Source organism: Talpa occidentalis, unplaced genomic scaffold, assembly GCF_014898055.3.
Source record: "Talpa occidentalis isolate TD23 unplaced genomic scaffold, MPIMG_talOcc4v2.1 talOcc4.8, whole genome shotgun sequence".
NCBI lineage: Eukaryota > Metazoa > Chordata > Mammalia > Eulipotyphla > Talpidae > Talpa > Talpa occidentalis.
Window position 1 is genome coordinate 20663571 of NW_023605194.1, and position 25040 is coordinate 20688610.

At 51.0% G+C, this 25040-nt stretch overlaps 1 protein-coding gene across 3 annotated transcripts in view; it reads right to left on the minus strand.

The window, feature by feature from the left end:
- Positions 1–25040, minus strand: part of PAX2 (paired box 2) — a 75693-nt gene that overhangs the window by 32797 nt on the left and 17856 nt on the right. For all 3 annotated transcript variants that reach the window (XM_037497069.1, XM_037497068.1, XM_037497070.1), the window contains exons 4-5: positions 11797–11882; positions 10273–10392 (exon numbers count right to left, since the gene is read on the minus strand). In XM_037497069.1, coding sequence (XP_037352966.1) covers positions 10273–10392; positions 11797–11882 — 206 coding nt within the window. The remainder of the gene's footprint in view (positions 1–10272; positions 10393–11796; positions 11883–25040) is intronic.

Consider the following 25040-nt stretch of genomic DNA (forward strand, 5'->3'; position numbering starts at 1 on the left):
AACCCAGGTGTTAGTGCAGGAAGAAGAGGCTAGAAGGCAGATACACCAGCTTGCACAGAAGCCTCTCTGAGAAGAACCTCCCTGGTGGTGCAAGGGGTTAAGACGCAACCTATGAAGCTATCAGCAGCCACTGAGCTATCCACATGGCGCAGCAGACCTCTCCTGACTCTCCTGCTGCTCCCCTCAGCAGTGTAATTCAATCGATCTGCCTGTTCTGTTCCCCACTCTGTCTCTGGTGAATCCTCTCCCCCCACCCCCGCACCTCTGGCCAGTACCCCAGTTCTTATATGTAGAAACCAATAAATCTTTAAAAAAAAAAAAAAAAAGGAAGCCTCTCTGAGCGCACCCATATCTTATCCTAGCCTTGTTAACTACTTATCTCCTTCCAATTCCCCGGGGAAAATACTCTCTCTAGTTCTTTCTCCGTAAGAGATTGCAGCAGCTATCTTCAGTAGCTGCAAGGTACCCACTCGGCCTAGGCCAGGACAAAGAGAAATGGATCCTAGCATCAAACAACAAAAAAAGGCCAGTTCCTGGGAGACCACATTCTGATCCATTTTAGAACCTGGACCTCATACCCACTCTCCCGAGACCACCCAGGCCGCCCCTCGCCCAGAGCGCCTTCCACAAGCCGGTTGTGCCCGGGGTGCCCGTGCCCTCCTCCCAGTTCACCACGTCACCAATTCACATACTGCCCCGTGTCTGGGTCGGCTGCACTGACAAGGAGACGGACATGAGAGGGGGCAGGGAAAGGGGAAGGGAAGCTCCTGGAATCGCTGCTACCCAATGCACAGTCTGCGCCCCTCCATCCCAGGCCTCGAGGTCTTCCGGGGCCTAGGGGGACCTGCGTGAGCCAGAGAGAGAGAGATCACGCATCCATCTCTCCCTCTGTCACCGGCTGGCTGGCTCTCCTCTCGCCTGCCCGCACTTTCTGCTTCAGGAGCTGCTTGGCACTCTGAGAGGCTGCTGGATGGAGTCCAGCTCTCCCTGGGAGGAAAGCATCAACTCCATCAACTGCGTTTACTTTAATGCAGGTTCCTGGGGCTGCTGTCCTCGGGCTGTTCTTCCCTCCCCTTGGCCGCGCTGTCTCCATCGCATTTTATCCCTACCTCTGTGTGCACCCCCAGGCCCACCCCCCCCACCCACACACACTCACACCCCGGTACTCCTGAACAAGATGGAGGAGCAGGGAAAGGTGCGAAAGCCCTGTTTAAGGGGACATCCCCTGGGATGCCCACGTACTCGCCGCTAGTGGAGGTGAGCACAAAGGGTGTTTTGAGGCAGCCAGGGGGGCGTCCCAGGGAGGGAGGGAGGCTGACATATGTGGGGATGGAGAAGTTAGGAGCCACCTGGAGGCTGGGCCCTGGGGCTCCAAGGAAGGGGGGAGAGGAGGCAAGGCCTCCACGCAGGTTGAGAGGTTTGTGAGGCCTCCCTTGTCTGGTGCTGTCAAGGTCAGCAGGTTCAGGTTCACTGAAGGGTCAGGATGGTTTGAATTACTGGCGCTGCTGCCACTCGGCTCTGAGGCTCGTGATCTGTCTCCAGCCCCTGAGCCAGGCCCAGCCCTCCCCCAACCCTCCTTGTCTTTCCACCCCACGAGGCGGGATGGGGAGGGTCCCAGAGAGCCCCCCAGTTACCATGGCCCTGAGGGAGGCCGGTAGGGAAGGGGGTCCTTCTTTTTTAGCCAGCGGTGGTATCGGAGGCTACCAGGGCTCGCTCATGCGGTGGACAGCCATCCTGGGTGCCCCCAGCCCACGCTCTCTCCAAAGCCTTTTTTCTGAGGGGTCCCCCAGGCCCCTGCCCTTCTTAGCCGGCCTGCAGAGGAGGAGATGAGCCTGGGAGTAGGAGGGCTTGGGGTGAAGCCTCAGCGCCTGGCTCCTCCCTCCTGGGGCCTGGCCTGACTTGAGGGAGAAGGGCAGAGCTGAGGCAGTGGATTTTGGGGTGTTTCAACTGGTGCCCTTGCCTGGTGGGGAAGGAGAATGACTCTTACTTGCCGGGTGGAAGGTAGTCGCCACCCTGGAAGTTGGGAAGACTAGTTCTGGGAAGACACGTTCTGACAAGATGGGGGGTGCATACAAGTGCCCAGAGTATACAGACATGGCGTGGGGGGGCCTGGGGTCTTTGCTGAGAGTTTTACTACTGGACCACACCACCCCATTTCCAGTGGCCAAGGGCCACACACAGCCCCTTTCTCGGCAAATCCATGCCTTCTGCCTGGGGGGTGGTGTCAGCCTGTCTATTTTGATTTTTTGGTACTTTATGAGGAAAAAAGTACTCTTTTGTGTAAATCTCAACACACCTCCTCAACACACTTCCTCAGACAACCAAATATAACTATCCAGCATGAACTGCTTGGGAAACTAAGGAGGTTAATGATTTGGCTGCAGTTTCTGTACAAGCGCAGGGATTTATAGACAAATTCACACCCTATGTAGCTACACCAGGCATGGCTAACCCTGTACTTCCCCAGAGAAGCCCAGATGTGCTCAGGGTCCAAGGTAAAGGTAGCCAAAATCAGCCACAAAGCCTACCCTACCTCTGTGTAATGACACGGTCAGTGTTCAGCTGGCCCAGGGCCAACATTACCCAGAATTTGGCAAAAATATTTGATCCAACTAAAATAAGAGCAAACCTCCCCCTCAGGTCTGAGCAGCCTCATGTCCCAGGCTATCTGGAAGAGACCATCATAACAGTGAAAGTGTGTTGATAGTGGGGTGGTTTTCATTTCTTTGGTGTCTTAGTGCATGCTGACCTTTGAATCTTAGTTCTTTCTTGGACTTGCCTCATGGAGGGCAGAATCTATGACTGTGCCGGGCAACATAGTTCTGTGAAATCACATCATTCCAGCAATAACCCGCAGGCCCGCCTGACCTCCATCCACCAATACAGCACCTTCTTACAGGGCCTGGAGGAGAGTGAGAGCAGAGGGAGGCCCTGCCGCTCCTCCTATGATACAAGCTCACTCCAGCGCTGAGGGCACAAGCGACCCAGGGCCACACTCTCCGATGGGTTTTCTGTAAGCAGGACCTGGAATGGCTTACACACACTCCCTGGGTGTGTGTGTGTGTAAGGACGAGGTGGTACACAGACACAGCTGTGCCCAAGAGCGGGGTTTAGGTTAAGGAATCAGTGCAACCTCGTTTACCGTTTATCTGATATCTTGCAACCTCACCACGTCTTCCGGGCCCTCATCTGCACTCCTCCCAGCTCCCTCAGGCTGAATCCTGCTCCACTAAAATGGTGTGTGCTCAGCAAAACTTGCCTATGCTCTTCCCAGGCAGGGAACACTCAGAGCCCTCGCTAGTTCTGCCAGCCCCCTGCGTCTGCGCCAAAAGCCCACAGAGAACAGGCCCTGGGTCCTGCCTCGGCCTCTGAATGTCCGCCATGCGAGCCTGCCGAGGGGTGCTCACCTGCAGACTCCCCATCAGCCTCCTCCAGGACAGCACGCTACACCCCCAAAGTCTCAGGGCCTGGGCAGCTGGGCTGAGGCAGCCTCTCCTCTTCCCTGGGGTCCTCCGTGTCTGCCTTTCCTGACACCAGCACTCTTTCCGCTGCCCCTCCAGAAAGAGCGTGGGGAAGAGAGGCCGGTGGCCAGGGCAGGCCTGGTTTACATTAATGAGATACACCGAGTGTGATCCAGCCACCGCGGCAGCCTACAAAAGGAGGCGATCGGGCGGCCAGGAGCAGAGCAGCTCAGGTAATTGGTTTATCTATCTGGAAGCAGGGGGAGCAATCTCAGCACAGACAGACTAGCAGTAAAGTCTCTTCCTTAAGGCTATTTCCTTTGTCTTTTCAATTGCTTGCACATCCATGTGAGAGAGGGAGAGAGTGTTAAAGAGAGAGGGAGAGGGAGAAATGTTAATTTGTGAATTAATGGCTTTTCTCAGCGGAATTGTAAATTCAAATGTCACCTCACACGGTGACACCACGGCTGGTCTGCTGAAGAAGCAATGATAAGATCCCCCACCTCCCTCAGTGCCCCTCCCTCCCCAAAGATAGCTGTGGAGTGGAACATGCTACTTTTAATTTGCAATAACAACACAACAGAGGTATGCAGTAATGACTGCCTTTCTCCACCCTCCTCCTGGCTTCCTTCCCCCCAGTCCAGTTGGCTCCCCATTTCCTCCCTCCCCAACCCTTTGCTCTTCTGAAACAACACCTCACCTCACCCTGGCTGCCCCCCACCCACCCATCCAGGGCCTGATCACATGGGGGGGGTGCCTTTGGAATTGACGATGCTGCAACCCTCTCTTCTCCTTCAATAATCAGGGAATTAATGACCCTGAAGTTAAAGTGAGGCTGATACCGAGGCCCTGCCCAGCGTTGGGAAAAAGCCTTCATTGTTTTCAAGCAGGAGGCGGGCAGCAGTGAGGGAGATTCATGGATGGAGATTGAATATGCAATTTTCTTTCACCTTGCCAAGAGCTGCCCCTGGGCTGTGCCTGGCCTAAATTTTTCCTTTTACCATCTCTGCCTTATCCGGCCCTCCCACCTCCCTTCCATTCTTTCCAGAAAATTACCTTCAAAATTGATTTCCACTTTTACAAACAAATATAATGGGAACACAGGAAAAAACTTGGGCCGTGATGAATTAGGGCTGTCAGGTGCTTCCAGGTCTCCTTTGCTTTTGTTTTACTACCCGATCTGCTCTTTGTTTTTCCAAGGGCTGGAAAAAGTGTCCCCCTTCCACTGAGGGCCTGACCCCCAGGCCACTGGGGCCTCAGCCCCCAAAGCCCGCTGTGGCCCATGCGGAGTGATCTGGAGCCTGAGACTCCATCAGCCTCCTGGTTTCCCAGTGAAGCCCGAGCCACCTTCTCCTTCACCGCTTAGGAATCCACTCTCTGAATGGCCTCTAGCCGCCACCCCCAGCTCTTGCCCCTGACCCCCACACCATGTCCCCTCTGGCCCCCATACCTCTTAAAGTCCAGACCAGATGCAAACCTCCACCTCCTCTAATGTGGGCAGGATCAGTGTATACCTCGACTAGAGCAAATAAGAGACAGACAGACACTGAGAGTCCCGAAAGACAGGCAGGCAGACGACTAGGGGCGACACCCTGGGACTGGGAGACCAGGCTCCTCTCAAGTGGCTGCGAGGGTTCTGAGCTGCAACTCCCACACAGCCTGAGAGTGTCGGGGTTCCCAGCCTCAGCCTCCTCAGTCTCCTCAGGCTCAGTGGGCCCCAGGCCATCCCTGGAGGTAGGTCAGGACAGCCCATCCATTTGCCAAGAGGATTTGGGGAGAGGCCCACAGGGCCCTTTGGGCAAAACTGCATGCCAACCTGTGCCTCAGGACCACAGACACACCACACTCAGGCCTGGCTGAGAGCTCTCCCCATCATGGGCTCCGGCGGACACGCTCATGCCCACATCCGACCATCTCTTCAAGCATGTCACGACCTGGAAAACGGCCTGCCTGCCAATGCCTGGCATCCCATGTGCCCTCTCACCCAAAAATATCAGAATGGTAGAAAACACCCACAGAACATGTGGGTAGAAATACCCACATTGGCATAAACATGTAAAAATTACATATGGGTCCATAAAACAAACATTTTCCAAGGTAAATAAGCTTGCATGTGGGAACAGAAAGACACCCCAAATAGATAGAGGAGCCTTCTTGTTAGAAAGACGGGGGTCCTAGGTTATTTACACGCATCCAGAATGCCCATGGATGCTAAGACACACGGCTCGACGGGATAGCGCAGAGCGAACGAGCAAGCGGAGATGGACAAAGACCCTCCCAGACAAACAGGTGAGGCTGCGTCCTGGCCCACCTCCTGTCCCCATCAGGTTAGCTTGTCCCAACACCGACTTCCTGGCGCCACAGTACTTACCAAGGTTAAAGAGCCTGTGCCCAGATAAGTTCTTCCTGACATCACTTTCCTTTCCCCTTGAGACTTAACCTGCCAGTTAGGCCTTCTCCCCATCTTCCAAGATGGAGTTGGCTCAACTCTGTAGCCTCATCTCGGGAAGTTACCATCTCCATCTTAGAGATGAGGAGGTGGAGCTGATGAAGGGTAAGTGACTGGCCCAAGGCACTAGGATTCAAGTCCAGTCGTGGCTCATTCCAGAGTCCGCCCCCACCCCCACCCCACCCCCGTTCAGGTCACGCACCAGGGGGACCTGAACGTTCCTTCCTGGGGTCTTTGAAGCCTTTCCTTGCCTGAAACCAGGGGCTCCCAGATCATCTCTTCAGTTAGATATACTACCTGGACAGAGGCGGTTCATCACCACAGCCTAATCTCATTTGCTCCAAACCTAACCTGAGCATCACACTTGGGGATGTCCAGGAGGAATAACTAAGGGAAGAAACTGCTTCTTCCAGTTACAGCTTCGTCCAAAGCAGAAAGGAACCACTGGGGGCAGGGACAGAACGTGCTGTTTGCAGCCCTGCAACCTGCCTGCCTGCACACGCACAACTGCACGGTTTGGCAGCGCTCAACTGCACAATTCATTGTGCAGCTAATTAATGGAATGCAAAGTCACGGCCCCCTGCAATCCCACACATCAGAGGATGATACCAACACACCTCCCCTCACACAGATCAACAGACTCACACCATATGACTTCATTTGGATTTTTGGACAAGTTATGTAATTGCTCTGTGCTTCAGCAGCACCGACAGACAGCAATGCTTTGGGCCTCTGGGTGAAGGCAAAGGAAGGACTTTGGTTTTCCAGGTTGACCCGAGAGAGGGGAAATACAAGAGTCTCTATCCTCCAGTCATGTAAGCAGCTACGTAGCTAAAGGGGTAAATATTTCATCAGGATCCTGAATGGGGATCTACCTTCTCAGACTGGCAGACAGCCCATCTTCTGGGGGATTTATGATATAACTTCCTCATCTATCCCTGCTCTGTCTACTTGTCCCATTCTGGGAGCTACTAGACTCTTAGGGAAAGGACTCTTAGCTTAACTAGCAGATTTCTCAAAGGAGATTCTGGGGATCTTTCCAGACTTCCAAAGGCCAAGTCATGAGGCCGCCTCTCAGGCTCACAGCCACTGTCAGCTTCTTGCTTCCCCAGAGTCCCAGCTGATCGGCCCTTTACTAATATCCCCCAGATATGATTGCTGCAGATACTAATGACACTGTCCATATTCCGAGTGCCAATGCCAATAATGCTCTGGGTATTATCACTGTGAACACCAATAACTACTGCTGAGATTGTCTCCAATAATGCCAGCACACGCTGCAGTGATTGTCCGCGCTAATGCCCACCACCGTGACATTGTTAGAGCTGAAGAATAGGCCGAAATGTACCCAGAGGCAGGAGCCAGAGCGGCTTCCTTGGGGACAGAGAGGCTCACAGCTTGCCCTAGGGGGATGATACTTCTAGGGACATGTCACACAGTGCTTGGGGCCAGCAGAGGGCCAATCTGAGGGAAGGAGTGGGGAGGGTTGGGGAGGGCATGGAGGGAGACTGCCCCTCCATGCCCTGAAACGTCCAGTCCCTTACCACGTGTCCCTGATCCCATCCAAGTGCACCTCAGTGTCCCAAGTCAGTTTCCTCTTCTGCCTGTGGTGCTGGCCCAATAGCTGAAGGACACACCTGGGTGTCTGCAGCCATGCCTGAGGCAGCCTCCTGCAACCGGCCTGCCAGCTGCTTTGCTACCTTGGCCTGACTGCAGAGTTGGGCTACATCATCTTGACACATAATTATCTCCCCTATTCTTAATCATCTGAGCTGCTCCCTAATGCAAACTGGCCCTGGCTGTTTGGAGGCACCCAGAGTGGGAAGTGGGGGCGGGGAAGGTCTGCCTTTGCTCTGGCCTTGCCTTTCCTCTCCCTTCTCACTTGGGTGTGTGGGGTCAAGTGCGTGTGTGTTAGCGGAAGGGCATCAGGAAGACCTAGTCTCCCTTATAGTCTCTGACCTTAGCCAGGAAAGGGACATCGCCATGTGATCTGGGGTTGGCCAAGAGGAAGGGGGTAGCCAGGAGAAGACACACAACGCCCCCCGCCCCCAGGTAGTGGGATCTCTGATCCTTCTTGCCACTTGACTAGGCCCAGGAAATGTGTTTAAGCAGCAGGAGGTGATGCAGAGAGCCCCATTCTCTCTTACCCCAAAGACTCCAACTGCTTCCGAGGTGTCACCTCACTGTCACTTACTGCCACCCTGCTAGAGGGTGAGCGACCCCAACCCTGCCTTACACTGCTCCCTTCTGCTTTCAGATGCTTACAGTGTTAAACCTGCAGAAGAAAGGCCAAGCTCCTTACAGGGTCCAGTCTTGGCCCAATTCCCTGTAGCCCCACCCCACCTGCTTCCCCTCACGCCCTTTCATCCAGCCAAAGTCCCCTGCATTTTCTCACCAAGGTGCCTACTGGTTACAAGACTGAGTTTATCAGATAGAATGTCACATGACCATTGTCTTTGAACCTGCCTCTCATTGCTTGCTCAGGCCACTCCTCAAATAGCGGCCCTTCCTGGAGTTTATGCCCTCCCTCTCTGGGCTCCATGGCCTGCAGCCAGACCCCCTCATCACACAAGTACCTGACAGGCCTTTCTGCTCTCCAGGTTCATGCGTTTCACACACCCCACTAGACTGACTATAAGCTCCTTAATGACAAGAGTCATATCTTGTTCTGCTTTGGGGCCCCAAGCACCAAGCCTTTCTTCAATTGATGCAGCAGGAAAGGGCCACGGAAATGAACAACTTAAAACAATGAGTGTGATCAATGGCTCAGAGGGGAGCTCACTCTGTTCCAGGCCGGCTGGGTCCGACCTGGGTGGCCACAGCTTCGAGCCAGTGCCTCCCTACCCCCAGCCTCCTTTCATGGCCCACAGAGCCAGGAAGCAGAGGGCATGCTTGGTCCTCACCACAGACCTATGGGAGAAAGTACAGAGGGGTCCTGGCCCCCCAGACATCTCACACTCTAACAAATGCAGGGCTGGCAGTTAATGGAGAGAGCCCCAGGATGCCAGGGAGTTTGGCTACAGCCTGAATTTGGGTAACCCCCCGGGGAGAATGGAGACTCACGGCTGTTCACACAGCCTCCCCTTGCCCATCAGGGGCTGCCGCCAAAACAACCACAATGAAATTTAGTGAGTGGCAAAGGCCGTGGCAGCCAAATGGGTTTGGATATTTTGGAAGAAGGCGAACTAGAGCCAGACAAGCTGTTTCCCTGTGAAGCGAGGCCATTAGGGCTTCTGGAAGGAGGCCAGCCCCAGGTCATCACTGTCTTGCCAGGCCCAGGCCTTTCCTCTGCTCCGTCCATTCCGCTGGAGACCAGGGTTCTCACACCCTCCTTTTCCTCAGCCTGAACTCAGGGAAATCCCAGCTTGACCCCCTTTCTCTCTTCCTTAACCCCGAAAGCTTCCTCAGTCAAAGGTTTACCTATTTTGGAATCACCATATGATTTATTGTCCAAACAGGACATTTTTGAGAGGATAGGAGATGTTGACTGGCCAAGATGCAGAAACAAAGGCATAAATGGGGACTGTCCTAAAGGGGTGTGTGGCCACCCCCATCTTAGAGGCTTCTATTTCACAGGAGATGCACTTAAAATCATTGCTGTCCCTAGACCAAGTGGTGACTGCTTCCCCAGAGGGGACAGGAAGCAGCCTCCCGGCACCGTGACTCATTTGTCTGGGCCTCAATTATCAAAAGACGGTCACCTAGGGGTCCCTCATGTCACCACATTCAAAAAGCCCCTCCCAAGCTCCTGGCCACCACTCTCTCCTCTCACTTCCTTCCCTACCCTTTAATGTCTTGCCTAACTTCTGGTCTTGCCTTGAGACCAGGCAGGGAGTGAGGGGAAGCTCCAGAGAGGAGACCGAGAGGTGTCTCCTCCATGAGAACAGACAGGGGCTCCCTCCCTCAGCGGTGTTATGGGGGTGGTGTCCACATGTCAGAGAGAAAGGACATTGGGCTCAGCTACACAGGACACTACCCCCCATGTCCTGATGGGTTGGGGTCAGGTGAGGACAAGGCAGGTCAGTCTTCCCTCCTCAGGTCAGAGACCAGCTGTCCCTCAACCTCCCAAACCTTCCCGAGGAACACGGTTCATGCTTCTCCTCCTGGCATCCCACCGGGATATTCAGGGTGAGACCCAGCGGCAGGTGAGGCGGTTGGGGCTGCCGAACAGATGGTGAGGCTGATGGTCCCCCAGCAACCTGCCTCCCTCTCTCTGGAGCCAGCAGGGCAGTGGGGGGACCTGGGCTTTGCTGCTAAAACTGATCTCACAGCAGAGCAGCTGCGAGGCCCGGCGAAACCGGAGCTCTGAGCCCGAGGACAAAGCATGCACAGGGGAAGCCAAGTCTCCGCCCGCCTCCCTACCTTCATCACGTTTCCTCTTCTCGCCATTGGAGCGAGGGATCCCTAGGATCCCGTTGATGGAGTAGGACCCCACTGGATCATTGGAGGCGCTGGAAACAGGAGGGGAGGCCGTACTGGGAACTGGATGGGAGCAAGGAGGAGATGCCATCAGGAGAGCAGTTGTGATCACAGGCCAAAGCCCCAACCCTGGGGGTGGAGGAGAGAGGAGGCGTCTCCCCCTGGGGTTTAAGGATGAGCATGTCGCTGTGCTCCTGTCCAGCGTGGGCAAGTGGCGGCCAGTCAACCCCAGGCCTTCTCTGCAGACCTACAGGTCTCACTGACTCAAGCCTACAGGTTTGAGCTGACTCAAACCAGAAAGCGACTCAGTTTCCAGGGTGCCAATGGCACAGTACATCCCCTCCTGGGGCTGGGCCGATCCCTCTGAAGGAACCCAGCTCGTGGTCTCGCAGTCTTCCGGGCTGTCTGTACCAGCCCTGATTTAGAGTCTGTGGCTTTCTAAGGTCCGCCTCTGACTCTCTAGGAGACACAAGAATGGTCCTGTAGTCCCCAGAGTGCCAGCTCCTCTCTCCCTGTTGCTTCTGGTCTTGAAATCGCTTGAGAAGTCCTAGTTTCTCCCCGAGGGCACGAACTAGTGAACACTCTCACTCTGTGTGACCAAGCAGGCAAGGCCCAGGCCCAGCCTTCCCTCCCAGCACGTGCTGTAATTCAGGCCAGTAAGCAACAGCTCCCCAACTCCAGGAGGGCTGGGAGCAGCCCTGGCTACTTCCTGATGGTTGAAAAGGAAGGGGACAGCTGCCAAGCGGGGCAGCAGGGCAAGGCTCACCGCAGCCCATCCCTCAAGCCCAGGCCTCCTCTGTGGGTGGCAGCACCGGGGGCCCTTCAGCCAAAGGGAAGACAGTGGGGGGGGGGGCGCTGGGAGGTATTCTGAGAGACCTGGGTCTGGTCTCTGGGATGTCCTGTGCAAGGATCAAAAAATAAGGAGGTTGGGGAGAGGCAGAGAGTCACCACGTGGTGAGAGAGACAATGAGATCAAGGCAGGCCAAGAGGTGAAGGGAGGGTGCGGGACAGAGGAACAGGCACAGAAAGGAGAGAAGAGCCAGGGAAAGGCAGACAGGAAGGAAGAGGAGAGGAGGGCGTGGAAGGGAGAAGAAAAGGATAATTTTGTAAAAATTAAATAAAACTAGAAATGGAATATAAGTAAATTGAAAGAGGGACAGGTAGGGAGGCCAAATCATATCAAAACAGAAGATGGAGAAGCAGAAGGAAGGGAAGGAAAGCTGGAGGAAATACACTGAAGAGACAGAGACAGGCTAACCACAGCCAGGCAGCTGCCAGGAGATGTGGGTGGGGGCGGGGAGCATCCCAGCGAGCTGGTCACTCTTGGGGAGATCCCAAGCCCTGGGTCTCCGAGAAAGCTGGGATTTAGAATATGGCCTTAGACCTTGGACCTCCTGGTGGGGCAGGTGAGCAGTTCCTGGCTCTCCTAGGTGGGGCCCGGCCTCCCCCATTCCCTGAGCCTCTTACCAATAGTGTGGCCAGGGGCAGTCACTCCTGTCCCGGCCCCATCTGGTGTAGGGTGGAAAGGCTGCTGAACTTTGGTCCGGATGATCCTGCAACAGCATCACAACAGCGTCATGTATCACATGCCCCCCTGCGCCGTCCGGCTAGCGGGCCCTGCAGAGGAGCTCTCCTCAGCTCCTCGCCTGTCTGCTCCCTGCACCCCTGACTGCTGCGAGGCACAAGCTTTTCCTCCCGATGGTTCTACGGTCCAGCCTAGTGTAGGGAGCACCTGGGCGAGGCAGGCTGCGTTCTGTCCTGCCGTGAACATCATTCAATTTGCAGCTTGTATTTTTTGGTGCAAGGCGTGGGGCAGCAGAGTGGGGCACAGCATCCCGCTTTTTTTTGGAGGGTGGAGACTGCCCTGGTGATTTGCTGTCTCCTTCCTTGCTCAACTGCACGCCCATCTCCTCCTGGGAATAGGGCTGGCTGGGTCGGGGGTGAGGGGGTGTCATTTTGAAGCTGGCTTCCCTACTGGGACTGTATCACATCCTCCAGAGTTGAGGGAAGAGGCAAGATTTCCCCGTTGCTGAGTTAAGAAGGATCCTTTGGTCCCAGGTCCAATACAGCATGGTCTCCTTGCCAGATGCCAGGCCCTGAACACCTTCTTCCTGAGTCCATGCGCTGCTCTTAGCAAGCCAGAGCTCTGTCCCCAGTGGGCTCCCGGGCCTGATGGCTTCCTCTTCTGGGGTCTTACTTGGGCCATAGCTACTTACCAGCCTAGGTAGAAGTTTGGTGCTGCCTACCTCATGCACTCCCATGAGTGGGGGACCAAATCAAAGATCCCACAGCTGGGCATAAGCCTGTTTGTCAGTGATCCAGAGGCCCCAGGACTCAGTGATGCAAAAGACCAACCTGGGGCCAGGATGCAGGAATACGCCCCTTCAAGCGCTGGCCAAATTAGGTGCCTTTGGAAGCAGCTTTACCGAAGGCATTGCTTCCCTCCACAGAGAGGTGCGAATCAAGTTCATCTCAACCAACCAGGTGAGTCACACCCATGAGTGTCCTCCGCTCAAACCAGCTTTCACTACCCTCGCAGGCAACAGACCTAAGGCCCCTGCCTTACAGCACTGGGAATGAAGCTGGGGAGGGCAGATTCATGCCCGGAGAAAGCTAAGGAACCCGGAGGGAACTAGCGAAATGCAGAAGGATGCAGAGTAGGAATCACCCCCCTTCCAGGGATGGGGGTTGGGAAAGAAGTCACTTGAGGAGATAAAATCTGATCTGCAGAGCAGAGTGGGGCTGACCGTGAGGGACCAGAGGCACTGAGGACAGTGGAGAGGGCGCCAGGCTGCACGGAGGGACCCTCAGTCCCACTTCTGACTCCACTCAGTGGCTACGTAGCTGTGGACTCACCTGTCTTCTTCCCAGGACCTCAGTTTCTTCAATTCTAAAGAGATTAAGCCATGGGACCTTAAGGTGGCCTTTCCCGGTGAAAATACATATATATATATATATGATTCTAAGAACAGAGAAGCAGAGGGAGGGCACTGAGGCAGGTGCTGGAGAAGGCGAGGGCAAGCGAAGGAGCTGAGTGAGCAGGCATTTTAGAGACTCTCACCTTGACCAGTCAGCCGGGGCGGTGGAGGTATGGGAGGGAGTAAGAGGAAATATGGCTGAAAACTTGGAAGTGATGAGCAATAGCAATTTTCCACTTATTGACTGTTTACTGTATACCAATATTATCTGTTCTTCATATCATATAGATATACACACACACCATAAACGCCAATGTATAAACGTGAATTCTTACAGTCACCGCCAATGTAGATACTGTCATGCTCATTGTGCAGATTTGAAAAGCAAAGCCGACAGAGGCGAAGCGTCTTACTCAAGATCACACTACGAGTCAGGGCAGAGTTAGAATTCTGACTCCAAAATCTGTGCTTTTTGTTACTTTGCCATACTTCCCCCAATATATAGGTTTAGAAGGTCTCAAGGCATAAGTGATTTCTAAACTAGAGGGGACATGTACATACTGATCCGGAAAAGCAACATACAGGTACTGACCATAAGCAGCTGGTCTCAGGAAAGAAAGGGAAGCATTTGGAAGACATCACAAAGATAGAATGGCCAGGATTTAGCAATGAACTGGAGTCAGCTGTGGCTCTAAGACCCCAAAGTCTGTGAAGTGGAAGGCTTGGGGTTTGTTCCATCATCAGGAAGAGGGGTGAGGGGAAGGGACTGCTTTGGGGGGAGGTGGCAATGTTCGTCCCAGACAGGTGGTATCTGAGCTGGGAGTGGAGCATTCAGGTGGGCATGGCCATGTCCCAGCTGGCAACATGGCTCTCGTCTTAGGAGATGGTCAAGGAAAGGAATATTGAAAGGGACAAGAGGTCTAAGCAACAGATACTAAAAGACACCCACTTGCAGAGTGTCAAAGATGACATGAAGATGGAAGGGGGTTGGAAATAAGAACAGCACAGGTTTGGGAATTTTGGTGGCTACTCGTGACCTTGGGGTGAGTATTCTTGACAAAGCAACTGGAGCCGGAGGCAGTTAGAAAAAGATTAGCAAAAGAGTAGGAGGGAAGGGAGGCAGTGAAAGTAGACTACTGCCCTCAGAAGGTGGTAGAAAAGGAAAGGAGATAAGTGTGGAAGCTGGAGGATGGAACTGGCAGCTTAGTGGAGGGAAGGCTGTTTAGGCTGGAAAAGACCTGGATAAGTTTGTAGACCCAAGAGGAAGAATTGGTGAGGAGGGAAGAGACTGAAGTTGCCTGTGATGATTCCAAGAGTGAGGCAGAACAGGGGGAGGAATAGAGGCCACGGGGGAGGAGCTAGTGAGAGGGGACCCAATGCTTCAAAAAGGGGCTTTTAGAGTTTTTATCTCTCAGCAAAGCACAAGGTAAGTCTATCCCCAAAAGTTGGGAGGAGATTTGGATCAAGATCACAACGAGAAAGATCAGACAGTGTTGACTGGTCTACAAGAAGTCTAGAAGGAGGGCCTCCCCGGTGGCGCAGTGGTTGAGCGCTGGGTTGCAAAGCTGCCCGCGGCCTCTGCGGTGCCAGTTCGATCCCCGGCTGCTCCCCGGCCACCGGAGGAGGATCCCACATGGCGCGTAGACCTCTCCTGCCGCCCGCTGCTCCCCTCAGCAGTGTACTTCGGTCCTTCTGCCTGCTCTGCTCCCTGCTCTGGCTCTGGTGAATTCTCTCACCCTCCCGCGCTTCTGACTGTACCCAGTGCATGTATAAACAAAACAAACAAACAAACAAATAAATAAATAAAACATGCCTCTATAAAAAAAAAAAAAAGAAGAAGAAGTCTAGAAGGAGACTAAGCAACTCAGGACAGCTGCTCCTAACTCACTGCAGCAAACATGTCTGGGATTTTACTGGGCCTGCAGGTGGCTCTGGCTCGAGGACTGATGGCTCAGTACTCAGGAGCTGCAGGGCTGGAACTGGGCGAGAAGGGAAACTGGAGTTTGTCTTTGTTACCCAGAGCCTCTGACCCCTGGGGCACTGGTACAGATTTAGCTGAGGCAGCAAGTGATGGAAAATCACTACACCCTGACAGCAGCTTGGTGGTGCTTGGGGAGGAGCTGCGCAGGGTGCCTGCTGTGAGTGACTAATGCTCTCCACGACCATCCATGCCCCTCAGGCAATGGGCACTTGCTAGTCCCAGAGCTGATCTCAGGGAATTTAAGAACTGGGGCCATGGAAGCCTGATGGTCATCCATTACCCTCCCGCCTCCCACACACAACCAACAACTCATGGCAATGTCACGGAGGGTTAAAAGGATAGTGCAAAGTATCCTTGGGTAACTGTCTGATATGCTTCCCCCATTCCTCATCCTTGTCTTGCTCCTCCTATTCCCTTCTTCCTCCTCTTATTCCTCCACTTCCTCCTGGTCTCCTCCTCTTCTTCTACCCTTCCTTCTCCTAACCACCCTTTTCTCCTCTTCCAAATCTTTTTCATTCTTGACCCCACAAGACATTCAGGAAGGAATGGCCTAAAAGTTAAGTGCCCCAGTATGGATCCTTGGAGGGTGCAGTCAGGATCAGGGGGCACATATCTACTTGGGGGCTGAGAGGTGCCACTTCCTATTTCCACAGAAAGACTGTCCTGCCTGCTCCCCACTTCTTGAAATGAAGATATTTTTTCTCCCTCACCTTTCATGGGAACCTCCAGGGCTTTGCCTGGGCCCAGCATGGAGACTTCAGGCAATCAGCATCTCCCACAGGGAGCAAAGGGGAAGGGGTGGGCTCCAGGTTCAGTTTGCCTGAGTCTCAGTCCCAGCTCTGTTAATTACTGCTTGTGAAACTCCTGACAGTTTCTTATCGTGTCATCTGTAAAAGTAGATAATGCCATTATCCACTTCACAGGACTGCTGCAAGGATTAAATAGGGTAATCCGTGTACAATGATTAGTATGGTGCTTGGCTCAATAAATGCCAGCCACAGTGATAGTAACTACTAGTATTGTTATTCCTAAGGGTGACCTGAGGCTCCTGCCTCCTATGTAGGGGCTGAGCCCGGCACAGTCAGGTGGCCTCTTGGCCGATCTGCTGATGGATGAAGCTCTGGGAAGAGCAGCAGCAGGTGTCACGGTCTGACCCAAAAAAAAGCTATACCAGAGAGACTTTTGGGAAACAGATTGGGAATCCCTGCCGGGGTCTGAGGCAGTTCCTTCAGGAGCCAGGCGATGCCGGGGCAGTGGCAGAGCTCTAGAGTAAAGGATGACAAGGCAGGGGAGTCACTCTCTCTTTGGTCAAACTCCCAGGAGGCCTCCATCCCCCACCAGGCTGGAGATCAGCAGGGTTTCATCAGTTCTGCGAGTTAGAACGAAAGCATGTAACACATCTCCTATTCCTGGAACTCAGGGAGAAGCAGAAGCTCGTACCACTAAGAAAGCCCTGGGGAGATGTGTACCCCTCTTCTGCTTCTAATCCCTCTCCCTCTTCCTCCTTCTCTCGTTCCTTCCTACATGTTCCATTCTGCCTCTTTCTCCCCTCTCCGACTGTCCCCTTTGTCTCCCTTCTCTTTGTCTGTCTGTCTGTCTGTCTGTCTGTCTCCTTGCACCCTCAAGTCCCACAGTGGCTTGGTGAGTATATTGATTTCTGGAAGCTGGGGGAAAGCAGGAGGCAGGCTGGGGTGCAGGCTCACGGATGGAAATAGAAGGCTATAAATTATTTGTGACAGGAAAGCAATAGTGGCAGAGTGCTGAGCACAAGTCCTGTGTCACTATTAGATTCCTTTTAGCCTGATGACACTGTAAAAAAGGTTAAGTGTCTGCTGGAATCGTACACCTGGGGGGCCGGGGCAGCCTGGGAGCAGAACAAGCCACTGAGAGCAGGTATATCAATTCTCCAGGCCAATAATATTCCTCTCATTGATCGCCACGCAAAGTTCAAAAATCTCATTACAGCCAGGCAGACCGGGAACTTTTTACAAATCAATAGAATGATATAATGTATGTATACTTAGTACAAATGTATCTATTCATCTATCCATCCATCCACTGTCCGCCTCAGGGTTTCCAAGTTAACCTACCCATCATATTATGTTATGTTATGTATGATATTATATTGCATTATATTATATGATAACAAATGGTGTGCAGAAACTCCCCCTCAGGCAGAGACAAGAGGGGTCCTGTTAGCATCGAGGTGGCCTCAGACAGCTCACCTTGGCAAAGTCAGGTGGCAGCATTTCCAGGACTAGGCTGGCCAGGACTTCTAGGAGCAATGCTTTCTTAACAAAAGTTCTGGTAAGAAAAACTATTGTGTGCTATTTACTATGTGCTAGCAATACTCTAAGTGCCTCAAACAAGTAGTTGACTTAATTCTCACAACAACCCACTTTGCAGATAAGGCATATTATAACTCCCCAAGGTGATCCATTTAATAAATAGCAAGTCTGGGGTTTGAAGTCAGGGGGACTCACCCCAGGGCCATACCCTTAACCACTAAGCTACACTACCACCAGGAGAGAGGATTCCAAAGTCCAGCATGCAAACTCCTAGATTCTACTTCCAGCCTCTTATTCTGTTGTGTTCTAAGAAACAAAGGCAAGGACTGTTTGAGCTCCAGCGGTCCCCTCTAAAGCGAGAGTAGCAACACCTGCTGGAAGCAGCTGCTGACGTGAGACACACCCACAGGTCTCCAAAGTTCCTGTGGATCCTATTCAGCTGCCCAGAATTCACTGCCTCCTCTCAGGGTAGATAAGTCACTTCCTAGTGGGACTGGCTGACCAGGACTGGCCACTTCACTGCTTTGCCTAAAGGGTGTTTGGGGCAAGAAGTCAAGTACCTACACACATGTATCATATACACATACAGAAATGGGTTTAAATCGTCCCGGGGTTGACTGTCTACTTAGAGTCTCCGCAGAAAACATTTCATCTACACTATGGGGAAAGTCTTTCCTGATCTGATAACTCAAAGGAGGTCCACAGCTGGGCCCACCACCCACCGCACTGCATTGGCAGTGGGAGGTTCCCCTGCCAGTGACTTCAGGCCGCCCGGGTATTGCAGACTGGACCATAATTGGGGACAATCTAACATTTGCTTCAGCAAAGGATATTTTGCCCAACGAATGCAGGTAATTGTGTCACCTCAAGCCTTCCAGAGCTGCCCACATCAGGCACATGTCCCTGGCTCAGCCCCGAGGCAAGGCAGAGCCACGCCAACAGCTGCAGGCTTTCTATGACAGAACCCCAAACGAGAGATCATACACCATCCAGCTCACTTTCACTTGTCCCCAAAATGGCTCCTGTTCTCTCCCTACACCTGAGAACTTTAAAGAACTAGAATCTTCTGGCTGTACCTCCCAAGAATTGCAAAACTACGATTTACTACCTCCTCCCCACAGGAACCCACAGGAAACAGCATCTGCCCTCCCCTCCCCACCAGCAGTCCAGAAATGCTGAACATAAATTCTGCTGTTCCAGGCTCCAGCTTAGCAGTGTGCACCGAGTTTAGAGTCGTCTGCCCATGCCCACTCAGATGCCCTGCAGGTATCGATTTGGACAACCGACCAGATGTCAGGTAGGGGCTGTGCATGGAAATGGCCACTGATGAGAGGAGGCCGCTCTGCAGAGCTATAGGCAGGGCATTCCACTCTGGCTGCAGCGGGGTACAGCTGGAATACAGGATTCCTGGGTTTAGAGGGTCCCCCAAATGTGTCAAGACCCTTTGCCCCTTTGGTTCCTTCTCAGAAATCATAACTGAGCTCTAAGAGATAGGAACCCTACTAAAAAGGACTTTGAGAAGGGGGTCCTCAAACTACTGCCCTTGAACTCCAGGCACTGAAATCCCTCAGAATATGTGCTAGAAGGCAACCCCCAGGGCCCACTTCAGACAGCTGATTAGAATTTCTTTTTTTTTTTTTTTTAAAGATTTATTTATTTATTTATACAAGCACTGGGTACAGTCAGAAGCCCGGGAGGGTGAGAGAATTCACCAGAGCCAGAGCGAGGAACAGAACAGGCAGAAGGACCGAAGTAACTGCTGAGGGGAGCAGCGGGCGGCAGGAGAGGTCTGTGTGCCATGTGGGACCCTCGACCGGCAGCCAGGGATCGAACCAGCGCTGCAGAGGCTGCGGGCAGCTTCTCAACCCAGCTCTCAACCCCTGCGCCACTGGGGAGGCCCTGATTAGAATTTCTAAGAGCGGTGGAGCCCAAAATTTTGTAAGCATACTCTCAGGGTTGTTCTCTAATATTTGAGAAGACTAGTCCAAGCCAGGGGGTGAGGAAACCATCCTTAAGACAGTTGGGAGTAAGTTAAGAAACCTAGTAGATGACTCACACTTCCCTCAATCCACATTTTTCCCCACCTTCTGATCCTGACCCCAACTGATACAGAAGTTCGGTTGCAGTTTGGAACTACCGGCAGTTGTTCCTCTGTGCAAATTAAAGTACAGGTTAAAAATACAAATAATTTCAGACTAGTTTTTGGTGCAATCCTGGACGAGACTCCCAGCGGGTTCCATAGACACCAGGCATATACTTTGTCAATTTAGTCTCCTAAGAGCGGCACCGAGGGCTATAACCCCTCTGCCACATGTCCCTGGGAGCCCAGGCCAGATACAATTTACCAGGCTAGATGGGCCATGGGGCTGGCCCAAGGGGGCAATAGTGATGGTTTATATGATAAATGGTAAGCATATGGATTGATTTAACTTCAAGATATGCATAGGTTTAAAAATTAAGGGGCAATGTGTTTAACTAACCATTTGGAAACCAGTCTGCAGTGCATGCCAAGCCCAGCGCGTGACCAGACTAGCTCCTCTGCCACTGGCCCTGCCCTCATCTGTCAGGGCTTCCAGGCTAAGCTGGGGTCCACCAGCTGTCCACCCCACGGCCCCACTCAGGAGGCTCAGAGGCTAGAAGGCTGCCCAAAACATTGGTGAAAGGGGTGCTGCTGTGGACTCATTGCTGGAGCCAAGTCCTCCCTGGCCACCTGGGCCCCGATGGCATGCCCATCCCCCTGGGCAAGCAGAAGGAAGTGTGGGGCCTGCACACCTCCTGGTCTCCCAGCCTCTAGCCCCACCCACCTCTCACCTAGTTACTCCTGTATTCAAAAACAATCCATTGAGTCTCTCTTGGTTTCCTTCTGAAAGAAGGTGATGCAGCTAAATCCCACAATTGCTTCCTATTACCTGCAGGATAAATTCAAAATTCCTCAGCCTGGCTTTCAAAATCTTTTCCAATCTGGTTCCACCCTGGCTTTCCAATCTACTTCTCTGTGCCCCCCTCTTCTCCTAAGGGTCTTGTTCTTTTGCTTACTCAATTCACATGAGTACCCCACTTGACTCAGCTCCACAAGGACAGATGTCACGCCTATTTTCCCTGACCATTGTATTTCTAGCACCTAGCAACAGTGCCTGGCATAATGTAAATACTTAAAAACTATTTGTTGAATAATGAGTGTCATGATTATGATTAATAGTAACAACAGCATAATCTTAGAGGGACATCGTGACTAATATTTGTTCACTGCATACCAGGCAGTGACGTCATAGACTTGGATCCAAAGTCTGGCTCCATTGCTAAGCACTTTATGTGGATCATTTAAATTGTTTCTCACTTCTTATAAAGATTATTATCTCTATTCTGTAGATGTAGAAGTTGAGGCTCAGAGAGGCTAAGTAACTTGCTAAAAGTCACATAGCAAAAAATAGCAGAGTCAGGATTTAAATCTGGGAGCCCAACTTCAGAACCCATGCTGCTATTCACTGGATAGAATAAATCAATCTCTCAAGAACAGAGGGTAGACTCTCTGAGAGGCAGGGCCTGAATAAAAGCTATATATTGATATAATCATAGTAAAAGTAATAAATATCATTTATTTCATATTCAGTATATGGTAGTCATTGTAATAAATGCATTTTCTCATTCAAATCCTAACTACAACTCTATCAAACCAGCCTGTTCTCTATTTTACCAAAGAGATAACAGAGAGGCTAAGCAACTTGCCCAAGGCCACGTGCTCAACAGCAATGGAGCCAGACTTTGGATCCAGGTCTATGACATCACTGTCTGTAGCTTGAACCATATTACCTCCTCTGGAAATATCTAAATTACTATTTCTTTTCATTTATTAACTATTGGAACACAAACAAAATTTTTTTTGTCTCTTCACATCCATGATCTGGATAACTGAGCAAATATGTATATCAACAATTACCAGAGATTGCAGGTAGCTATGATTCTGAACATGCTTACCTGCTTCCACGGTTATATTTGACAAACACCATGTTTATACTACAACTACAATTTTAAGCTAAGTGGCTATGATTTTAGTGTATTTTATATGCACTGCAAGGTTCGGGGGGTGGTGGTAGATTTTCCAAATTGTGTGTGTGTGTGTATCTAGTTTCCAACTCATGTACATCACTGTGTGGCAATCTGCAAAGAGATGTGTTTCTCAGTTTCTGTGTTTCCAGAAACTATTTCCATGATTAGTGTATCTTTATATGAATATGTGCATTAATGTATTGATACAAGATTTATAGTACTGGATATATTTGTTAAAACCTCCTTCATGAATAACCTGCCGATTTCTGTCACACATGTAACTCAGTCATATGTGACTCCACACTCACCACTGCTCTCTTTCCAGGGTTTTGAGATGTTCACATCACAACTGTGATTTTATATTGGTCCATGCACAATATTAATGTGCATAAATGTGCATTTGTATACCTGTGTATCTTTCTCTCTGTAGCCAGGATGGGATGGGGGTGGGGGGATGTGGAAATGAGAGAATTATTAAATGCCAAGTAGATGTGCAATAAATTCCATTGATTTTATAAACTCCAACTTGTCTTCAGTCTCCTTCCATTCTTTATCCTGGGGGCATTGCAACAAAAACCTATTTTAAATACCTTTACTTTCCCCCTTCCCCCTCCCCAAAAAAGTGTCAATATTTTATTTGGATTTTTAACTTCACTCCATAACAGTTGTTTGACCTCCTGACTCGTGCGAGTCACATAAATTCTGGGACTTTATTCAGGAGCCATGTTCCTGCTATTGAATAAGCAATTTGGGAGGGTGAATTAATGACTTGTGCTGTTGCTGGAAAGTCCCTGAAGAAATATTAAAATTGCTTGCAGACTGAATCGATACTCAGTGAACACCCAGCAAGAGGGCTTTGGCTATGGAATGGCCACAGCAGGCAGGGCTGGTGAAGGAAGGGGAATTCCTACACCCAGCTTGGCGAGCCCCCTCCACCCCACCCCCAATTTTCCTCCAACCCTGGAGCTCTGTCATTTTCGGTAACAGTGAAGTCTTATTAAACCCCAACCCGGAGAGAGCTGATTTATCCTGTGTCAGAAAGCAGGCTCAGGGGATAGTTTACTCTCTCACTAGCAACAAGAGCCTAGAGGCCTTATTGGAGGTATGGTCTGGACACTTCCACCTGCTGCAGAAATAGATGGTGCTGCTGCTCTCTAACAGGCTGCACTGTGCTTGGGGATCAGGAGCGCACAGGGCTTGAGGAAGCTGATGTTGTGACTGTTTCCTGCTGGGTTGGCAGAAGTGTCAGCTCCTGCACTACTGGCCCAGTTCTGTGCATCTGGCCAGTATTGAGATCACTCAGATGGCCCCACGATTTCAGCCTTTGTGTATGGGTGTGCCTGTGGGATGGAGAGTTTGAATTGTGTTGTGTGTTACTATGTATTGCATTGTGCCCCAGCTCATTCTGGCAGCTAGCTTCAGGCTTGTTACTTGGTGTTTCGTGGTATTGTACATTGTATCAAGGTGACTGCACTTTGTGTAACACTGAGCTGGAGGAATTTGAGTATTGTTTGGTGGCAATGTCTGTATCTCTGATTTGAATTATGTTCGTTGATCATATCAGCATCTTTTTTTTCATAATGTATGTCTCCGAGATTAGGTTAACGGGTGTCTCCTAGGTGATATGAGTTGAGTAATGATGTTGGATCTGGGTGGTGGTGCATTATTTGGTAATTGCTTTTTCTGTGTGGTTGTAGGTAAGTGTACCTATCCTGATTCTTAGCTTGCTCTGGCTTGGTCATCTGAACTGCCCCTTTCCAGAAGGAAGATTCTAGAGATGCAGGACAAATCTCTTCTTCATAACCAAATGTACAATTTATGTCCTCTTGGAACCAACTTGCCCCCTTGTTCTACATCCTCCTGTCATCTGCGTGATTTGGAGTCAAGTCCTTTGATCAAATCCTATGGCTATGGAGAGCTTAGATCTCTGGTGGGGCAAGAGGAGGATGGATGGGAACAAAGCTCCCCAACCCCAACTGAAAAACAAGATGAAGTCTCCATCTAAGAATCCCCAGTCTGCTCTACTCTGGCTCTGGGCATCGGCACCAGTATCCTCAGAGGATGTGGGTGACAGTGGCCTGTGCTCACAGGGCCACCTGCACACCATGGAAGAGAACAGGAACATGTGCCAGGAACAACCTTCTGCTAGGGCACAGGGTCTTTGTTGTGATAAATGTATGATGACTCACTGGGCCTGTAACTGCAACATATATATATAGCACTCCCAAGAGATTACACATGCCTATACTTCCTTTGCTCCAGAGTTGACATGAAATAGGGCGTAGTGGAATGCACGGGGATTTTAGAGCCAGTATTGCATGGGCTCAAATCCTAGCTCTGCTACTTAGCCTATGACCTGAACAAGTTATTTAAGTTCTCTATACTCCAGTTACCTCATCTATAAACAATCCTATAAAGCCCTATGGGGTTGTTTATGAGGCTTAAATCAATTAATACATGCAACATGCTTATAACAGTTCCTACTGCAGCAAGCACTTGTTAGCTATTATTATTATCATGAATATAAGGACTTACCAAGTGAAGCAGTCATAAGACCGGCCTACCTTGTGTGCAAGCCTGTACACACGTTTGCTTGTATATATAAAACTCTCAGCTAAACCAAGGGTGTGTGACTTAAGTAGAGAAGTATAAAAACTGCAGCCATGTTCATGGAGCCAGGGGTGGTTTTCCTCTTGGCCTTCTGGACACTTGGGCAGTGACAGGGGCTAGGGGTTGATGGAGTTCACCCTGCCCATTCCCTGCAGAAGGTTTCATTCAGCCCTGGGCAGCGAATAGGCACCAAGAACATGGAGACCTTTGTAAGCCTGACACTTACAAAAAAAATTTTAAAGGTGATGGAGTTCTCGTGATTCAAACTTACTTCATTTAAATTTATTTCAATTTATTTATTTACTTCATTCAAATTTACTTCCAATTAAAAAAACCACCCTGGCAAGGACTGTGGGTGCTATGGTGGTGGGAGAGCTCTGGTGACCATATCTGAGGGGAGAATTCCTGAACTGTCAAATGTTAACAAGAATGTAACACTGTGATACTTCATTAATAAAAATATTAATAAACTTTACACAATTAAAAAATAAAAAACAAGACCTTTACCGCTGATAGGTGTAAATAAGGAATAGTGGAAGCTAGTTGTTAAATTGGGAACTAAGGAAGGGGTAAGAAAGGAATCAGGTAAGTGGGTATCTTAATATCCACTTAATAGTCACACACTGGAAGTGTGCTGACTTTAAGTCCACTGACCTGAACTTGGGTTACCTAACTAGGCCAAAGGAACAGAGAGAACTTGGGACTCCAGTCCCATTCCATGGGATTTCCCATGAGGATGGGGAATCAGGATACATCCCTGTGAGTTTGGGAAACTTTGGTTTCATCTTTGTTCTTGCTGGACACAGGGGACCTTTCAGTTACCCTGTGACTTTGAGCTACTGCACAGAAAACATTAAGCCCAAAGTA